Below are 20,956 nucleotides of genomic sequence, written 5' to 3' on the forward strand. Positions count from 1 at the left end.
ATCAGCCTTTAAAGCCTGGATAAATTAACGGAATTGTCTTTCATATGCTTTGAAGCTGAATCTATTCAATAGCTCTAATACAAAAGGTCAGAGGCAGGGCTTTTGTCCTCCATGAACACCAAGTTCATTTAAGATCTCATGACTTATAGTTGGAACAGTTTCAGATATAAGACGACATGTATTTTAATGCAGGAAAATAAGCTGCAAACCCAGAATTCTTCGTTATCTGTCCTGCAAACTTGTTTCTCTCCTTCTCAGAAGATTAGCCACGAATTGCCCAGATGAATTGAGATCATATGCTTTCTATTAAAAACATTTTAGCTCTACAAGGAAGACTCTAAATGAGCAATTTATTAACTGAATTAGAGCAGAATACTTGCAACAAGTACCAACTGAGTGTGCACGTATAGTGATTTAGCAGCAAATAAACTGTTTTAAAGACGACTGCCTCAAAGTGCATATAAGCATATGAAAAAGACTTCTTCATGTAAAAGAAAAATAAGGGGGCAGAAATCAGATAACAACATTTATAAGAAAAATTAAGTTTGAAGAGACCTTTTCGACCATAAGGATAGTTCTATATGTTTAAGTCTTTGGATAGTCAATGAAATCTGCAACTGTATACACAAATAAGCTCAGCTCACACAGAGCCGCTCAAGCTTTCGGGCAATAACAGAGGACATGTGAGCTCGGAAATCTGAAAAAGTAGCAATACAATCATGAGGTAAAGCTTAAACACCCTCTTTCCCTTTCCAAAGGTGAAAGTCTCAGACTCACAAGCAGAAGGGATAAATCCTTGATCCTGACTTGGAGAAATGAAGTGGCTGTCATGTCCAGAACTCTTAGCTTTCATATTCTGTGTGAAGAAATAAACACTCAAAATAACAGATGTGTCTTCTAAAGCACAGTACGCACCACAGCTACTCACGATAGCCAAATTATGGTCAAAGATGACCACATTTAATATTGACTGACTTCCTGTAAATGCATTAGATTTGAATTAGTCCTCACTGCTTATTTCAGAGGCAGCACTAGAGCAGGACTCTACGGTCACAGGAGAGTGAAATCAAGACCTACAGCAAATTTAAAAGAAATAATCAAGGTAGTGACCATTTTCATTGGTCTACCTAGCACAACTCAAAAATTAACATCCAAAGAGAAAATAGCTAACGTGAAATTGGCAAGTTTGCTCTGTTTAGAATGCTCAGGTTAGCTAGAAATAACATAGCATTTAAAGATTTAAAGAATCTGACCTGGAAACGCCCAGCATCCAGTACTACTATCTTGGCATTTGTGCTGTCAGGGGAACCACAGTCTTCAAGAGGTAGGTGAGCTGCTGTCAGCGAGACGCCGTACACACTAGCTAAAGATTTACTGATACAATAACTTGACCAAGGGTGGGGGGGAGGGGAAAGAAAGAAGTTTTGTTAGAAGGACTGCACTTTATGGCTCATGTACAGAGGCACAGTGTTCTTAGTTCTTCGACTGGCAAAAAAAAGGAATCACAGACTGAGATGCTTAGAGAAGATGACAGAGGGCAGAAGGACATTATCCTAACGAATAGATTGTTTCACATCATCCTTCCAAAGCCAGCACTCTACTCTACAACTACATATGAAGTTAAAACAATTGCTTCCCTGCACTATGAAATGCAACCACTTAAAGACGTGGAAAGCAACAGCAAGGCATAGCAGAACATAGCAGAATTTTTTGAATGAAAGACTGTTCATTATTGTTTCTCTCAAATAGCGTTGCCATTTAAGATTTCAGTCAATCATAGCATTTCCCCATTTCCAAACTACTCACTTTCCCTTCCCTCCCATCCAAAAGATTACAGAAAGTATGTATCTACACTGTATGTAAAAGAGCATAAAAATTTGCAAAGTAGAGATGGACTGGAATATACTGAGATTTTTGCCACCAAATACAGGTATACTAAACCTCTGAACAAAACTGTGAAATTCTTGTGTAAAAAACAATTCTCTCAACACTCCAGGGTCAAGTGGAAGTAGTGAATAGATGGTAGAGGTCAAGTAGAGGTAGATGACTACAAACCAAGTAATGGACATTACTACCACAGACATTACATTACATTAGCTGCTGCTGCTTACAGCACACTATTAAGCCAAACAAACAAAAATTAAAGATATAAATAGAACAAAGTCCTGGAGGTAGAGGGAATAAATAAAACCCAGGATTTAAAACCACACCGCTCAAAGAAGTCTGAGAAGTCAGAGTCAAAAATGTAACAAAACAAGAAGCCACCATATTGAAGATAGCTCCTTTGCCATACTCACGCAATTTTCTTACAGGATGCCAAAGCACAGAAAAGTATATCGTTCTCCTCATGCCACTTGCACCTACATGGAACGAAGTTCAGGTTTAGTATAGAAGCATCTCCATCTTTAATTAACACGAATAGCTAGCCTGGTAAGAAAGAATAGGAGTAAGCATTAAAGATATTCTATATGGTCACTGAGACGAGATGTTTTTAAAATTTCACAGAGAACCAGTGTTTAGGAATTCAGATCTAGATGACTCAGATACAAGAGCGAGCTCTGCTTAAGAAACAGTCTGCTCCATGCTGGAGTGGCTGGAAAGGGGACAAACGAGGATCATATGAGAGAAATGGAATTTATAGAAAACAATTTCAAGTCTCTTACTACAAGCATCACCACTCTCCTCTGCAAATTCGTGTTTTAAACACATTTTCCCATTCTTGTTCATGTCTCCCTCTAGTGTGAGCCTATTCATGCAAATGGAAAACTGCCTGACTATGAGAGGAAAAAGTAACACTGACTATCCCAAGCGGTCTCAAAATCCACAGCGTAAGCAGACTTTCAAGGACAATCATTTTCTTAAGAAGATTCAAACCTTAAGATGAAATCTTTGGTTCTTACTTAAAACAACAGGAAAGGAAAAGTTAGAATGTTTCAGTTAACTGCATAAACACTAACTACTTCCCTGCAACATCACATGCTATATACAACATCACTGCACAAATAGGGAACTGTAAGTAGAAAAAGCTTTACCATACAAGACACATAGGGAAAAGAAAAAACTCTACAAAGTAAACAGAGTTGCAGAGCTACTGTAAAGAACCGGAAGATTTATTCGGGAAGAAAAAAAAGAAACGTAAGGTCTAGATTAACTTTTACTCTTGAAAATTTGATTGCTACTACTGGCAAGCATACCTAGTCCCTCATCACAGCAACAGCATGAGGCATTTGATGTACATCAAGAGCCAGCTTCACATCCAAATTACACTTCTGTGAGAGTCGGAATCTCCTTACTTCGATGATCTCCAGTTAAATACCATCCTGTATTTTATTCTTTTTTTTTTTTTTTTTCTCCTCTTTTACATTAGGCCCCAGACTCGGGATTAAAAGCCATCTATCTTCATATTCCTTTTTGGGAAATATAATATTTTGCATTTCCAGTTGTACTCATGCTGCGATAGGAAGTATTTCTGATTAGAAGGTTTGCTGAGGAATTCAGTGTAACAGGGAACAAGCTGTATGTATGTAGTGCACCAAGAGATGTCAGGCTAATACACATTTCCACAAATAAGAACTCAACATACCTGGTATTGCTGGAGTAATCCCACAGGAAGACATCTAGTTCTTTACACACCCAAGTCCTGGATGGCTCTTTTTGATATTTCTTCCAGTACAGTTCTACTATCAGGTCTTCTACATTAAGAAGCTCCAGACGGCTCTCAATGCCTACAGTTCGTAGGAAGTCAAGTTCAGGAGCAGAACCGGAAAGTCAGCTTAATAGAATGCTTGCCTGCTTCTCGCCCAGTCCCTAGTCACTGCCCAGTCTCTTACCAGAGCTTCAAAGCTCTTGGAAATATCAATAACTTGTTCTATCAGTAATACTAATAACACCTGGCTTTCTAGCAAAGTGTGTCCTATACTCCCATAATTTTCTTCACCTCGGTAATTCTGCATCCTACCCATGCACCTTCTTTGCTCAGAAGCCTTTCGTATTCCCATCTGTTACCACAAACCCACCTTCACAGTAATCTCATTGCCGCCAATGCTCCTTTAAGTGGCTGAACAAGAAACAGCGTATGCTGTTTAAACTACGGATGCATTTACTAGCTGGTAGCTGGGTAGCTGACTGACCATGCAGCTGTTCACTGTCACCGAATTTTTTTCTTTTATGACACCTGCGTAAATCTTTGAGACCTGAAATCCTTCTGACAAATAAAGCTATTCAAAATTTTGTAACTCTTCGTTCCTGGGAAAACAAAAGCCCAATACGATCAATTTCCCACCTGATACGCTAGCCATTCGTCTGAGGCACCAGCTGATTCGGTATCTGTCATTACACTAGAGAAAAAGAAAATTTAGGTCATGTTCAAGAAGTTTATATGTTCTCTGACATCTGCAAGACCTCTTACCGATTATGTCTGAAAAAAAGTCATCTCCAAAACTAAACTCAATGTTTCTGTACACTCAATCCCCTTCTTCCTGAAAATTACCTTGAAGAATAATCAAATTCCATGGCATTCTTCCAACCAACCTCCAGCAAACATTTTGGACTAAATGTTTGGGGACGGGTTAAAGGTTAACCAATATTACAGATGTCTCCACTAAATGGTAGAGGACATTTTTTCCACGCACGTTTCTTCATAGCAGTGTATTTATGTGTGGAGCCCAAGATCTCACACCCCTCCCTTCTACGGATTAACATTAGTTTGAATGGAATCCAAAAAAAAAAAGTTGTCAAAAATCTTTAACTCCACTGAATACTAATATCTTGTTTGATTCACTGGCAACTCAATGAAACTTGAGCAAAAATAAGATGTACAGTATTCTCATGGGGGAAAAAGTCAAAGTCTGTTTTCCATAAAAAGATAAAAAGACCTCTTAAAAAGTAGGATTGCTTTTCAGCAATAAAATATTTTTCAGCACAATCAATTTAAGTACAGTATCAAAAGCCTTTAACCTAAGTCAAAACAATGCCAGAGACCAGGTGATACATTACAGAATCGCAGAATAGTTGGGGTTGGAAGGCATCTCTGGAGATCGTTTGGTCCAAACCCCGTGCTCAAGCAGGGTCACCTAGAGCAGGTTGCCCAGGATGTTGTCCAGCTGCGTTTTGAGCATCTCCAAGGATGGAGACTCCACAACATGATGTTGTGGATGTTCATTAACAGACTAAAGCCAGAGGTGAAACAAAGCAGAAAATTGAGTCTTTGCTATATAAAAAGGTTAGTTTATTTTCCCAGCAGGAAAAAAAAAAAGGGGGGGGGGGAATTTTTATTTTATTCAGGCTCCCTGTCACTTTTGGTTACTGAAAGAAGTCTGAATTGCTAACAAGAGATTCAATCCCCCAACTTTTCAAATGGGGCTATTCCTTCCTGCACTTTTTACAGTGGTCTGTCCTTAGTTGTCTAGTGGAAATGAAAGTTGAGGTTTTGATTCAGAGTCCCTTACTTTGACCTTTATCATACCCTGCAGTAAAATCGAGGCCAAACATCTCCAGATGGCTGGACAAAGGCAAGAAGTTCACGTAAGACAACTGGGTAACGAGCACGTGACAGCTCAAATCCAGATATAGGGATCTTATGAGTATTATCACCTAATGAAGGTAGAGGGGGAGGAAAAAAAAAACAGGTTACAAGAAGTCCTGTTTCCTTAAAAGATACAATCTCACCTCCTTTATACCTTCTCATATACACATATGTGCACACACACACAAGTTCCCCTCTTGTTCTCTACAGGCAATATCTGTGACTAAGCTATCAAAACCTTGCTTCCATCAGTAAAAGACTAGTGGGTCTAGGCTGTGAGCACACACACGCACACGCACTCCTTTTAAAAGGCCTTTATCTACATATCTAAGAGCAGAAAACAGGGGCCAAGTCAGTTCCTTCTGTACACAAGGGCAGGAAGTCTACTAATAGGAACAAGTTGCAATTTATAAACACTACTTAAGAGTCACAATGGAAAAAAGGCAGGCCAAGCCAGACACAACAGTGATATGAATACTTTAACTTTGTTTTTATCTGTAATGCTGCAAAAGATTTAAACTTTTAAATATAAACTAGTGTCTTTCAGTTATTCTATTATGTATTAGAACCTTCATACTGAAGATATATAAACAAAGACCGGCCATCAGTGCAAGGATGCCTTGTTCAGATGGTCTTGAAAGCATCTAAAGCCACATAAGTTGTGTCATTTAAGAAGAAAATACTGCAGTTACTTGCAAATTAAAATAGGAAGGCAGAATACAAACAACTCTGTCATTGACAAGAAAATTGTGGGTGAAGTCTTCTGACATTTGTAGGTATAAGAACCATTCAAAGTGACTGTGACGAGCTGCTCTGTCACCCCTTTCTCTTCTAAGCTTGAGATTAACTTTCCAGAAGGAAAAACTACAGAGACTTGCAAAATATTTGATACAGATAAGGTAAGCTCAGTCTAAGAAAATGTACACCCTGCATTCTATTCTTCTTTCCCCTTTGATACTCACTTGCAGCCTGGCAGTGGTACCGAAAACCACGTGGTGGTACTTCTGCAGAAGAGCAAGGGAAAAAAAACAAAAAAAAACAAAAAGCCATCACCCAACAAACAAAATGACAAATCCTTAACTCTGAACACTCCCCACCATACTATGATGTACTGAAAGGAGCAGATTTATCTACCCTTGTGGCTTGCACAAACACCACAACTCTTTGAGAAAGTCATTTTCAATTCTATTTGTACTTGCAAAAAAAAAAAAAAAAAAAAAAGCATATCGTATAACTTGTGTTTACATCCAATCAAGACAAGAGCACATTAGATGTTTGTGCTTCATATTTGATGCCAAAGTCTTCTTTCTGGATTTATTCTGTCCTCTTTGAAGTCTTCATACAGTTCTGACACTTCAGCACAACTCTTCAAAAACAAACAGGAAAAAAGTACTACTCAGGTGTTTTAAGTAGAAGCCAAACCACTTATAGTCAAAGAAAAAAAACTTATCTTAATACCACAAGTCTGAACTGGGCAGCAGTAAGTGACACTAATAAGTCTCCCTCTCATCCCAGAGCAAGTTGAACTATTTCTTTTCTTCCCTTCCTTGGAGCTCACCAGGATCTATGAAGTGATGGAAATCAGCCATTATGCCTTCCTTTAGGGAGTACTTGACACAGCCAATCTCACATGGAAGGAAGCGCTGCTCACAGTGAGACAGCAGCTCCCCATGGCTGTAAATGTTCAGGAAGTAGATGATGTCTGCAACCACAGCTGAAAGAAGAAGCTTTTTTCAGAAGAGCCACTAGAGGTTAAAACAAGCCACCCTGCCTCATCCCCTCCAGTAAAAGCTTTGGTGTGCTTGACCATGTAAGTTAGTAAAGTAGCAACGACCAAGTAAAATGCACAGATGGAAAAAGACATGTGAGAGGTCAAGACAGCCAGTGCTTCTGCAAGGGTTGGGTTGCCCACATTGGTGATCCCAATACCAAGGTCCCTTCCACTTAACTAAGTCCAGATGGTATTGTGTACAGATAACAAGACCACCCCCCCCCCCCAAAAAAAACCCACCAACATTACTAAAACCCACAAGAGGCCTGGAAGCCATCAAGAGCTACTGTTCCTTTTTATAATAGTACTCTCTGCCCTTTAGGAAAAGGGTATTAGAAAACACATCCGTAACTACAAAGCAGCCTCACAAGCTCAATTCAATAACTTATGGAAGTAAAATGAGCTGATAATCTTATGCTGTAAGAGGAGATGAGAAGTCATCTGGCAATTTAAGGGATCACTTCACCTTCACTAAATGAACTCCCAAAGAGGAAAGCAAGAACACCCAAGGCAAGCCCACATTTATTAATTCTGAAAGTCCAAACTATGAAAAACATTGACTTTAAAAATGCATCTTAATGCTTCTATTCATGAATGCCACATAATGTTCTCACTGAAGTTTAAAGTAATTATTTAATCCTTACCCTTAAGTTCTGCCCCTCATCAGAAAAATCTTGGTCTGCTACATATGTAGAGATGTATATCTATTTCCACACAGAACTGATGCTGAAGGCCAGACTTTACATCATTCAGTATTAGTTTTTCTAAGTTTGAATTCTGGTGATCTCTTACGTGGCTCTTAATCTCTATGGGCTGCAGGGCCATAGAATAGACATTGCTCCTACACAATTACGAATACCCATTTTTCATAAGAAAAGTAATAGTCATGGGGAACCATATAGGAACTTTGCTGAGAAATATGAAGGAGCAGGATCATAAAACGCATCTCAGTTGCTCCTTACCATCATCCCTCTCGTTCAGTTGAGAGATTAGTTGTGTCAGCTTAAGCCTGATCGACCTGATTGCATCATGATAAGGGGAGCAAAGACAGAGGAAGCTATCTTTTACACTATTTATGGAGCTACTTCCTCCTATCTCTCCTTAACTATGACAACATGAAAAAAGCTCAAGAGGCTTGTTAGGCAAAAGGCTTGAGCTGAGACTTAACTAAATGCACAGCACAGGTATAGCTTGTACTGACTGGCTGCTCAACTTAGCTTGTAAGTACTACCATTCATTTTGCAGAATAAAATATTGTTCACTGAGGAAACAGTTACAGATGTGTTCATTACTCAATTCTAGCCAAAACATCCATTTGAAGGGAGAGTACAGAACGGAAAGGATTAGTCTGCAGGAGTCCTTTCAACAAGCAAGCTAGCTGGGATGTTACAACAGCACTGACCAAGCACAACCCCCCCCGCCCCTTACTGTCCAAAGTGGTCACATCATCATTTTATCTAACAGCTACACTACTCCAAACTTTAAGTTTGACATCCAACAACTCCTCAGTCTTTAAACTTGGTACAAGCATTCTTTTATCCAGAACTTGGATTAGGATTGTAAACCACAGAAGTAAAAGTAGAACAGCCTTTGTACAGATGCCATTGAGTACATCTACAAAGGGCAAGATTTTATCTGTCAGGATCAACGGCTTTAAGGTTACCCTGATCATTCTTCCAAGACACAGCAGAGGCATCTGGAAGAGAAGCACTTCTGGGTGTCTTTGTGGTCAGACAAGCAGGAACTGGATGAGCCAGATTAGGCACCTGGAAAAGATGAGAAAGTTAAAAATCAAAAAAGTTCACTACAAGCAAGTGCCTGTGTACTTGCAGAATGGGAAGGCAAGTTTTCTATTCTAACAAAAAGAAATAGGTATCTTAGTAAATAGGTCGACTCAGTACAACTGGGAAGAATTACAGCTAAATTTTTGAAATGTGACAAAAATATTTAAAACACATCTATGATTTTGTTAGGTTCAACCACTTGTTACATGCTGCGAACTTTTCAAACTGGAATTTCAAAATGGTTACATAAACTCGATGAAAAAGATTGGCACGTGCGTTATTTGTCTTTGACGAGGAACGGCATTCATGAAAGCTGATAAAGACTCAAGGAAGTCATCAGATTACTCTGGTGCAGAGTAAGTAAAAGGGGCCATCTGCCATTAAACAAAACATTGCAAACCCGCATATGAACAATAAGCTTTGAAGAGGACAGGATGATTTGGGCCATTTACCTAGAAACCTGCTAGGCTTACAGAATTCAATCATTCAAGACCTACATTGTCAATAGCATCCTAGATGTGCTGACTTTGGTTGACCTTCTTTGCTAGGCAAAGTCTGGTGATAGTCACTTTTAACTCTTTACTGTAAAACCAGGAATGCACATTTAGTCCCATGCAAGTAAGCTCAAGTCATCTCCAAAAGATGACCAAGAGCTTTAACTACAAAAACAACTGTGCTTGTCTGTGTCCAGGGGTGTGATTAAGAAACTGGGATCACGTACTATCTCGTACATGCACACTTCTCCATTTCCACTGACAGGCAATGAAGATGATGTTCTTTACTTTGGTAAAGCAACTATTCCTCTTTCTGAATACAACTTTCCAAAATGCCACCTCTAGTGGACAGAAATACAGAAGTCTCCATTTGTCATTATGATTAGTTGTCTTCGCATGTAGTTGCCTACTAATGACACCCAATGTTCATATATTACCTACTCCTTGCTTGCTAAATAATACAATGATTATAATGTTTTAAAGAAAAGGGCTCCTTCCTATACATGCAGGCCCCTCTCCCCCAAATCAGGAAGTATTGCCCTAACATCGCCCTACCAATCTAGATTGATTGAATTAACTAATCCAGATGAGCTAGTTACTCCAGACTGTAATCATTCTCCTATTCTCCCTAGCGTCATGTAAGTGCTCTACTGTCCTAAAATTTATCCTCACCAACAATTTGGCAGTTCATAGCTAGCATCCAGTAACACAGGATGAAAAACTATGAAAAAAAGAAGTGAAGTATTATCCATTTACTGAGTCAGGCTCTTTGTTTTGACGCACAAGTTTCTACACTGTCAACCAACACTGGAATAAAATAAGCTTTCTGACACCTCACGTAATTCAAATTCCAAAGCAAACGACACTTTGGGGCAATGCTGGTAGAGGAGGAAAAAAAAATAGTTTTCAGAACAATAAACAATAGAATCTGTTTAGCATTATTTCTGACCACATTCAGCTTGATATATCTACTTTCTTTCACGTTATGGGATTTTGTCCTCCACTATAACACCACTATTCTCTCCATGATCAAACCAGTTTAAAAGTAATGGCTGGGTATAATTTGGGTTTTTTTTGTAGCTTGCAGCACTTCATTGACCTATTACAGGATATATAGGCATTCTAGAATGCTAAATCAGCTGCTTAACAAGGTGTGGTTTTAGGAGGTCACACAAGAACAATTTCAACTGAGGACACCCACAAAGCAAAAGCAACATGAAACTGTGACCGGAAGTCTCGTCAATTTACAGTATTATAAGTAAAAATCATTAGAAGTGAGTCATTGCAAAATACTGTTAAACTTAAAACTAGGTTGCTGAAGACGAAAGAGCTGCATTTTACTTGGTAAAAGAGTTCAAAAGAACAAGGTGCATTGGTTTAAAATGGTATAGAATGTTCTCATCTTCAATCAAACCAGAAGAACTTTCTGTTTGACATGGAGAGCTAAAACAGCAGCCATAATTTTCAGAATTCAATATCAAAACAACAATAGCTTAACATTTTCAATATTATAGATCAACTTTATCTCAAGGACAGTAGTAAATAAGATCTGGCAACAAAGCCAAAAATGTATGCAAAGAAATACTTCTTCTCAATTTTAAGTTAGCTGCAAAATAAATTACAACAGATAAGCTTTTTCAAACTTTATAAACTTACAGTTTAACAGTTCTGCACTACCAGCAAAGAACGTTTAGGTGAGGACAGCGCATCCAGACTATTTAGAATTACAAAAAAAAAAAAAAAAAGCAGAGATTAGCTAGCCTTCTCAGGCTAGAAGACAGGGTGCTCTTCTATAGCATAATTTCTGACCAAATTCAAATACCACTTATTTCCTGCCTAATTTAGAGACTTCAAAAGTTGTTTCTTTCTGAGCGTTTACCTCTCTCACTGGCTTCTGAGGAAGTTTATTTTCTTTCCACTTACGGGCCATCTCTGTGTATTTCATCTTTTCTTCCTCAGTCAGCAACTTGAAGGAAAGTAAATAGTTAGTTTGAGTTTTTACTACTTCCTTCTAGTAAGACAAATACACTCCACAAATCAACAAATTCTACATAAGAAGTTAATTGTGCATTTTCATAGGAAGTTAGCAATGCTTGGCCAGAAGTGCCACCAAGCGATGCATCAAATCAAACATTTCTGGTAGCTTTCTCTCTAACAAAGCTATAAGCTTTGACTCAAAAGGTCTAGGAAGCACGGGCATTTGAAACATCTTCAGATAAGGGCAAGCTAGGACCGTCACAGCACAGATGGAGCTGGTATTCTGCAACTCTTCTTGCCAGTCGAGGATGCTACTACCCCAGTTATTCATTTCCTGCAAGCCACATGTTACCACCACCACAGCTGAGGAGGAGTAGCCTGTGGGAGCACTTCTGAACACCTACAGAGTCAGCTGAGCTGAGGTAGCTCAGGTCACTAAGGGTGACACTTCAGGCATCACTAAACACACGACAGCTGGGCAGCAAGCTGACCGACACTTCAAGAAGCCCCATTTTGACACACGACCCTCCATCCAGCCCATCCAGCAATACCAAATGGACCTGCCCGGAGGGATCTCAGGCACTAGCAAGACGTTGGCCGGTCACCACAAACTCCGTGGCACAAACGCAGGCCGCAGCCCCGCGGCCTCTCCCTGCGTTACACTGCAGCCGCCCGGCAAAGCCCGCAACGGCTCCGCGGCGGCCAACGGCCCGCGCGGGCCTCGGCGTTGGCCGTTGCGGCCCGCCCCAGCGCCCTCACCGCCCACTCCTCGGAGCAGTAGGGGATGGCGTCGACCACGCGGGCCAGGGGCAGGCCGCGCCGCTGCAGCTCGGGCAGCCGGTCGCGCACGAAGAAGTAATAGGCACTGCGAGAGCCGCCGCCGCCGCGATGCGCCATGGCCGCCGCCGCCGCCACCTCGCCTCGCCGCTTCCCGCCAGGGCAGCGCGGGCGGGGACGGTGCCTCGGGGGGGGCGGGGCGGCGGGCCCGCCGCGGGGCATGCTGGGGCTTGTAGTCCGGCCTCGGCGTGCAAGGCGCGCCGCCATGTCGAGAGGGGCGCCGCGGGCCTCCCCCTGGGGTGGGCCGTCAGCCGGGAAACGTCTTGTAGTCGCCGGGGTAAGAAACGGTAAATATCCAGAAGTGATACGTGTGATACGGAGACGTGTTATTAGCAGTCCCCTGCCCTGGGATCCCACTCTCTGTAACGGTATTTTGGGGAGGGAAGAGGGTAGCGCGCAGCAGGTCGTGGGGGGCGTGGGCAGAAAGGCCCTTCCTTGAGCCTTGGCTCCTCTGCTTCGTCCCCGAGGGCGCGATCCCCGACGCCTGGCTGCATTCATTCAGCCTGCGGGGAAGCGTTGCCTAGCTCGGAAGCGGGGCTGCTCTGTGGTGTGGCGTTGCCCTAGGTCTCCCGGCAGCTCTCCGGCCGGAGGAGCAGTATAAGTACAGGCTCACGCGCTTTAACAGCGTGAGGCCCTCGGCCGGCTGTGGCACAGCCCTCCCCTAGAAAAGCGTGGGCTTTTCCTACGACGCAGGAAGCAGAGAGAGGCTCATCACCATGGCGGTGCATGCCGCACAGGCAGAGAGGTGTCTACAGCTCGCGGTCCACAGGAGCCCTTACCGGCCCCCTGCTCTGCCACCGCGCGGGCCCTGTCCCAGCTACCTGCCAGCGGCGTCTAGACACGTGTTTCCGATACAGACGTCCAGCTGGTCTCTTCTTGTCCCTTTCTGTTTATACATATGCACATATGTAAATGCATAAATTAATGGAGTAACTCTCTGTAAGGATTTCACCAAATTTGGTATGTAATCACTATTCAGAGTGGGAGGATATACAGGAGAAAGACCCTTTTATTTTGAAAAAGCAGCATATTGCCGCTTGGGAGGTAAAGGGGGAGCGTACATTTTGAAAGTCTACAAGAATTTGGTGTAACCTGTTGCTCCCGTTGCGTTCCAGCGCGCACCGCTGAGTAACGGGGGAGCAGTAGCTGCCGCCTTTTAGCAGGACATGGTGTCGTCAGTCACAGCTTATCAGAGATATTCTGTTTCTGTAAAGATCGGGAAGTTGTGCCGTAACTTTCCGTGGGGATCTGGGCTCACTCGGAGCTGATGCTCTGTGGCACAACAAGATCGTGGTGATGGGCCTACTCTGACGCATTTAGCAGTGCCCAAAGCGGTACCAGGAGCTAGGGTTTTAGGTGAAAATATGGGGTAACATGGTGGCAGAAAGAGGGAGGAGGGGATACAGGGCCTAAGAGATACAGGAGGGAGTAGTATGCTGTGGGAGAGGTGAAGACAGGCTTCAAATAAGAAGCCTAGGTTTCTTTTTGAGACGTGGTAGAAGAGTGGAGAAGGTGCGAGGTCATGCATATGCTTGGAAAAGCAAACTGGCTCGTTAAAAATAATTTGGGAGTTCATGTTTTACAAAATTGAGACTGCTGTCCAAACTCTGTTTTCTCCTTTCTTCTAGCTCATCAATATAACTGACACTTCCTTCCCTGCCAGTTTTTATACCAAGCCACAGTTTGGTTAAGATAGAGACTGGAAATAATCTTATTTGCATAATTTTGATAGGCAGCATGAGTTGCTTCACCCCTTAAGCTCTCTATCGATCTCTCTCAAAAAACAAATACTCTTCACTGGCCACAGTAGAAAAGGAAATCACCACGACTGGCTTTAAAACAAAATTTAATCAGTTTACAGAAGGGGTTGCATAATCTGGTTGCATGCAGTGGAGGACACTGCGTTTCACCGGAGACAGGGTTACTGAACTGACAGTGGCTTCACGTAGGCTCTGACTAAATTCAGGCCAGGTTTTACTTGTCCCAGACACGTGATGCCTCCCGCATTCCTCACTGTTCCCCTCATCTTTTGGAGGTCATCTTTGGTGTGCAGTTGCAGTTCCTGCAGAGCCTGTGTAGTGCCGCAGAACAAGAGCTCGCATACCGCTTCCTGCTCGGCCAGCTCTGGCAAAGTTACCCAGAGAATCTCAACAAAATGAATGCTGTAGCCCTGACTTAGGAAATTCTTTCCAATCCTCTGTCCCAGAGTCCTCAGGAATTGTAGACATGAGGATGAACAGCAGTGATAAAGGTTTTCTTACATTGCCAAATCACTGGAAAACTCTACCTCTTCCTCTCAGTCTAGCCATTTGCTTCATCTTCTGATCAGGTAACTAAGTCAGTTTAGCCCCAAAGGAGGTAGCTATTGTGTAGGCTTAAATCTCTGGCTCAGCTAGATAAGTTTGTCAGTGCTGGAACCACTGGCAGGTAAAGTCAGATCAAATTGCTCTTGCATTTCACTGGTGGCTGGTTTCTCTGAGGGTTAATAAATGCTGGTGCAATTTAGAGTCTTTTGGAGGCTATTCTGTGTTGCTCAAACCCAGTGGAACTGTTCTATGCTATTGGTGGATCACATTGATTTTGCTGTTGAACTTACAGAGGGAGTCAATCACATTGTTTAAAAATACCTCCAAATCGTGATGTACACTCAATGAAAACTGGTGAGCACTTTTATAAGTCCCTTCCACTGTTGTGGAAAGTTACTTTTATTCAGGGCCTAGTTCTTGAATACAATAATGCTAAATCTCTGAAGACAGACTGCAAGAAATAACTCGTGTATTTTAAATATAGACTTACAAATAGAGTACAATTTCAGCCAGAAATGCAAAATTATTATTGTTGTATTATTTTAAGTGTTGTTGCTAGGAGTGCATCTGTGTGCATTCATTTTACTTTCCTTCACCTCATGTTCATTACTCTTGTGTACAGCTTTGCGACCCACCCTTTAACAGCCTTTCCTTTGAAAGAAATGTTGATAATGTGTGCTTCAGCTATTTAGAAAGACGAGGCTCCAGCAGTAGGTCTCCTAGGGCTAGAGGTGTGGTTGGAAAATAAAATTCATGAGCAGCTGAGAGAGAAAGGATATTCCCACAAGGGGAAAAAAAGCAGGCAACAGATCATCTGCAGAGCACCATATCATCAGTATGCTCCCCCAGTGCCCTGGGCTGCTCTCTGCAGGAACTCATGTTTTAACTGTTCTCTTGTCTGCTGTTTAACTTAGCTGGCCAAGGACTCCTCTAAACCATTTCTGCTGATTTGTCAATAACTTCTGTAGCACTGGGGCCATTCCAGGGGACTGAACAAAAGCTAGTGTTGTGGCAGTATTTATATATTACTTTTTAATTCACTCAGTCCAATTACATGGGTTGGGATCTGCCAGTGCCTAACTCTTAGCTGCCTGGCCCTGGAAACCCAGCTCCAGAATTGGAGGCCTGTGCTTTCTCACCAGTGCATGGAGTTTGTTAGATAGCTGTCTCAATATAGGGTCCAGGTACATTGAGAGGGAGAAACTGTCTGGACCCTCTCCATGAGACTAAGGCATTTTTTCATTCATTGAGTACTCATGGCCACGATCTTCTTTCCAAGCTGTATCTTACAGTTTTTCCTCAGAAAGAATGAGCCAAGTTATTCAAAAAAACACAGCAGCGACTGCATCTGCTGCTACCCGTTTAGCTGGTGGTCCGGGGCTCGAGCATTTGCCATAAAGTGGCGTGTTTGGTATTTATGTCCTTCTCAGCCTCAGGAGGGTTTAAACTGTGTCCCTGGAGACTGCTGTAAAGTAAGAGCTTTGGTTTTCCATTCCAGTAATTATTAGGTCATATGTATTGCATAAACGTTTCCGGAATTGGAACCTGCAGGCTTCCCCTTTCCCAGATGAATGATTTAACCAGCAAACGATAGCACTGAGCTTTCTCATATTCTCACTCCTTCCGGCCTAGTGAACCTGTGTTTCTTTCTGAACAGTGTCACAACTGCAACAGGAGTGAAGAGTGCCTGTCGCCTCAGCTGATGTGATTGAGGATGTGGCTTTGAATGCCTAGTGAGGAGGCTATTTAATAATAGGTAAGCTATGCCCCCCTCCCATCCCTTCGCCTGCCTTTGCAGGGCCTCACTGAGTATGTGAGATCTATTCTGAAGGCACTGGATTGGGCCTGACAGGTGATACAGGCATCTTTCTTCCAGGTTTCTGGAGGGCCTCGACTGAAAGCTGCGGTATTTCTGTCTGCTCTTCAGAAATTGTAGTGTTTGTGAAGGGAATTGCTGTGCAGCAGGCGGTGTGGTTGTGGGCTGCACGGGACTTGCTGGGCGAGTGCTATAACCCTATTGACCAGCAAGCATTGAACCTGTTACAAGGTTCACGGCAACCAGCTGCCCATGTGTGGTTCAGCTGCATCCCCTCTGTCCATAAATCCCAAATATCTTTAATGCAGTGGCTCAGGTGAAACCATCCCATTTTTCCCGTGTCCTGGACAAATATTAGAAATCCTTAGTATCTCATAAGACTGAGTTTTGAGGTGGAAAACTGTTACTTGGCTGGGGCAACCCAGATTTATGTAAACCTTAGCTTTAGCGCTCATTAGGCCTCTTATCTGCTGCAGCCAGGACAATCTGGGCATGCGGAGAGGCAAAATTGTAAGTGCATGGTGAACTTGGAGGTTAAATGTGTGCTTTCAGCCTCAAGCGGCTGCTGAATGAGGGGTTTTTAGATTGCAGTTCTACAGATAGAATACAGTTTTTAGATACAGTTCTACAACTTCCCAAAGTATTGCTTTGGAACTGGCCCTGAATGGGATGACCTGGGTTAACTAGAGACCTTCAAAATGACAGGGATCCCTCCCAGGCAAAAGAATAGAATCACTGACACAGGAGTTGCTTCAATAATGAATTAAAGAAAGGTATTGTAATTAATGCCAATCAACATGGGTTGGCAGAAATAGATTCTATCACATTAGCTTGTAATTGCATCAGAAAAGATATTAATTGTGGTTACTAAAAGGAATGCATTTGATGTAATACATACAGATATATAAAGGCTGATGACTTGACCACATAACACTAAATCAAGAAACCAGAATGACACAATCTGGTCACCAGCGAACGGGTTAAAAACAAATCTCAGAATGAGACAAAAATGTCTCATAATGTTAATTTAAATGAAGAATAGTTAGTGAGATCATTTTCAGCAAGGTCCCTCTTAGGTCATTTCTTGGCTGCATATCACTAAATGTTTATTGGTACCTTTGAAGGAGACATACAGTCATCACAGATACTCACAAATGATAGAAAGATTGAGGGAGTAGTTAATATGGAAGGTGACAGAGTACATATATCAACCAAATAAGTGTTCCACGTGTGATGCTAAAAGGAGTAACAGCATGATCCCCAGCAAAATAAATGAAGGAATATCAAGTAAGAGTTGGGATGCTATAGTACTTCTATATGTCATGCTTTTAGCAACCGTGACTGGAATGCTCTCTCCAGATCTGTTGTTAGCTCAAGAATACAGCAAAATAACCAAGTCTATTGAACTTCCAAAGAGAATGTTAAAGGGTGCTTTGATCGTAGTCCGTCATTTTGTCCATACCAAGATCCCTTAAAAAGGTCCTTCCGTCTAGAGTGGCAGAACCAGAAGCTGAAGCTAGATGAAATTAGAGGCAGAGTGAGGTCCCTTCCAATCTGAAATATGCAGTGATTCTGTTTCCTGAAAGATGTGCTGTGGTTCAAACAGGACGTGGTATGGCAAAGTAATGCGGCCCGTTTGATTAAGGAAGCTGGATTACACAATCACAAAAGCCTGGTTTGTGAGTTCTCTTTCTCTGAAGGTATTTGTGCTGCCCCACAGCCCCTCTGTAGCGTGCAGTCATAGATGATTTAACAACTCTTTATTTCCTTGGTTATCTGTAGATAAGCCAGCAGAGCTTCTGTCTTATATGCATATTCTGTGGGTTTTTTGAAGATAGTGACACACAAAAGATTATGAGCTGGGTACAATTATGGTTGTATATCTGTATAAAAACGTCACAGAATATTACTGCTGATATGCACTTACACTACTTTATGTGAAAATTTCAGGTTCCTTATTGAAGTGTAGCAAAGGTACGCTACGGTTTTTGGTGTCCAGAAAGAACCAAAAGAAGCATGGGAAATTTTACAGAAAAGTGAATATTGTAGAAAGATGCTGCTCTCTTGGGTTTTTTTGTTTTTGTTTTGTCTAATGCTGAGTTTATATTACAGAACTCATGATTCATTGGAAGAGCAAGTCAAGTTTCTCCCTTAAACGTTCTAAATGTTTGTGGATACAAATGGCATGGTTAAGAACAAAAGCAGTTTATATATCCATATCACCCACTGCTGACATTGATGTGAAGTGAAAGTTCTGTATTCTTCTGCTATCAAATGTAGCCAGGCAGCCCGGAGACAACAATATATACAGAAGGACTATGTATACTTCAGCCATGTTTTGCTGTGAAGCCATCAATGATTAATAAGAGATTCCAGTAGAGTAGGAACAAGGAAAAGTTTTAGTTCATAGCTATTCTGAAGAGGCTCACTAAACACTATGATCTGATGGTGTGTCATTTAATACCTTCTGTAACATGCTGATGTCTGTACTAAATCAAGAGAGCAGTGTCTAATGGCTCCCAGAAAGCTGTTAAAACCACTGTTTCTATGGAAATTTCTGCAGGGGAAATGCAGGGGGCTGAATATATGTGCAAAAGTGCTCGTGAAGAGAAGGACTTTCATGCAACATGTCAGGTTTTCAGGGATGTTGCTGAGATGGGTCATTCAAAGTGAGGTGCTGGTGTAAATTACTCCAGATGCTAGTAGCATATTAAAAAGCTGACTCTGCTTATCAACAGAGGAAATAACCAAGAAAGACTGATACTAGAAGATCAGAGGAGGGAGGGAGGGAGGGAGGAATGAAGTGGTTGGCAAGAAGAGAAAGAGCCATCAGTTGCTACAGCATGGAAAAAAGTGAGCGTGTGTGTTGCCATATTGTTCAACTGATTTCTTTTCACGATCCCCTTGCTTAAAGGAGAACTGCTCCAGACAGAGTTGCACTATCAACTTGTATCAGATAAAGAGTATCATAGCATGGTATTCTTCCAGTTCTGTCTGGGGCCAAATTACCTGCAGGACAGGCACGGGGAATTTGGTCATGCAGTAGCATTGTTGTCACAGGGACGGAAGGAGGTGGAGGCTGAACTCTTAAGGCGTGCTGGTTTTTAGGAACACAGCATCGCTGCTGGGCTGTGGTTTGAAGTGCTCTGGCTGACTGCTTAGGAATTTACCCGCTGATGGAAGGTGAAATGGGCCTAACTGCAGCCATGCGGCTTTCTGCCTCCAAGAACTGGCTAAAATGAGAGACAACATCCTAACATTAACTATTAAGCCAGCTCAAACGTTGCAAGACTCTCAGATCAAAGGTCTACAGCGATCTGGAACACTGTTCAAGGCTCAGCCATCCATCATACATACATAGATAAATACAAACAGCAGCTCACATCAAGTGCAAAAGAACAGTATTGTCAGTTTATGAGTATATGAAAATTTCAAAGCAAGTATAAATCCCCAGTTACAGGCAAAACAATGGTGCTTCCTTGTATTGAAAATCTTTCCTTCCTTTGTCATGAGTCAAAAGTTTAGCAAAACTTGTGTATGCCAAACTTGCAAAAGCTGGAGGAGGTTTAAAAAAAAAAAAAAAAGCAAGGAGTAACTAACAATAGTGACGCATAAGGGATTGGACTACCCCCAGTGTTTAAAATGTGGAAATAATATCAACATCAACTTTGTCTCAGGAAACTCTGGATCAGGCTCCTGGCCAAATAAGTTAAAAGAAAGGCAAGGCACCAGGAAACCCCCAGGTTTTGAGGGGTTTAGGGAAAATGATTAAGGGAGGGGGGGGAAAAATAACTCTCTGTTCACGTCGTAGGAGCCCTAATTCAGCCCGTACAAACCTTCATGGATCATATCCTGTAGGTACTTATCCACTGTGCAGCAGACTCTCAGCTGATGTGAAGTATCATAGCTCCATCGGAGTTTTCTGGAACGACATGTGTTTCCTGAAGCTGAAGTTGTGGCCCTAATGGGAGTTTCTACTTTGCCTTTTGTCTGCCTGTATGCACGAAGGTGGTAGGACGTTGAATGGCTGTGTGCTGAAGGAGAACAGCACTGCGCGCTGTTGCGTGGATGCGTATGCGTTACGTTATTTAGCATAGCGGGGTCCTAATCCTTAAACCTAATCCTGGATTTTAACTAAAGTGGCAAAACAATTAAAGTAATAATGAATCAGGCCAGAGGAACATCAGGGGATGGTTTGCGGTGGGTGTATGTATTTTTTTTAAAGCAATGTTGAATTAAAATAAACTTCTATGTGAAATGTACTTGTAAATGACATTGAATAGCGCCGAGTAAAACACTGAAAAGCAGCCCGGCTGCCTAGGGCTTCTCTCCTTGCTGAATTCCACTTTAGCTGCCTTAAGAGGGAGACTACAGCCGTTTGAAAACAACAAAAATGTTTCAACACATCTTTTATCAGAGCAAACATGCTGTTTTGCGTTTTCACTCA

The 20,956-nt window shown here is 42.0% G+C and overlaps 2 protein-coding genes across 18 annotated transcripts in view; one reads left to right on the plus strand and one right to left on the minus strand.

Moving 5' to 3' along the window:
* MAEL (maelstrom spermatogenic transposon silencer) overlaps window positions 1–12,517 on the minus strand; it is a 19,869-nt gene extending 7,352 nt beyond the window's left edge. The window contains exons 1-11 of one of the 3 annotated variants that reach the window (XM_068909651.1): window positions 12,310–12,500; window positions 11,453–11,539; window positions 8,959–9,061; window positions 7,083–7,238; window positions 6,487–6,528; window positions 5,465–5,592; window positions 4,283–4,337; window positions 3,584–3,725; window positions 2,298–2,360; window positions 1,254–1,386; window positions 778–856 (exon numbers count right to left, since the gene is read on the minus strand). In XM_068909651.1, the coding sequence (XP_068765752.1) occupies window positions 778–856; window positions 1,254–1,386; window positions 2,298–2,360; window positions 3,584–3,725; window positions 4,283–4,337; window positions 5,465–5,592; window positions 6,487–6,528; window positions 7,083–7,238; window positions 8,959–9,061; window positions 11,453–11,539; window positions 12,310–12,447 (1,126 nt within the window). In that variant the 5' untranslated portion in view covers window positions 12,448–12,500. Of the gene's footprint in view, window positions 1–8; window positions 857–1,253; window positions 1,387–2,297; window positions 2,361–3,583; window positions 3,726–4,282; window positions 4,338–5,464; window positions 5,593–6,486; window positions 6,529–7,082; window positions 7,239–8,958; window positions 9,062–11,452; window positions 11,540–12,309 lie in introns of those variants that run through there. The other 2 variants (XM_068909640.1, XM_068909658.1) reach the window with 2 other exon arrangements.
* Window positions 12,518–12,557: 40 nt separating this feature from the next.
* Window positions 12,558–20,956, plus strand: part of ILDR2 (immunoglobulin like domain containing receptor 2) — a 48,630-nt gene continuing 40,231 nt past the window's right edge. For 2 of the 15 annotated variants that reach the window (XM_068909835.1, XM_068909919.1), the window contains exons 1-2: window positions 12,562–12,664; window positions 16,351–16,449. The gene's annotated coding sequence lies outside the window, so the exon portion shown is untranslated. Of the gene's footprint in view, window positions 12,675–16,350; window positions 16,450–20,956 lie in introns of all 15 variants that reach the window. The other 13 variants (XM_009682717.2, XM_068909758.1, XM_068909701.1 and 10 more) reach the window with 11 other exon arrangements.

Source organism: Struthio camelus, chromosome 1, assembly GCF_040807025.1.
Source record: "Struthio camelus isolate bStrCam1 chromosome 1, bStrCam1.hap1, whole genome shotgun sequence".
Lineage (NCBI taxonomy): Eukaryota > Metazoa > Chordata > Aves > Struthioniformes > Struthionidae > Struthio > Struthio camelus.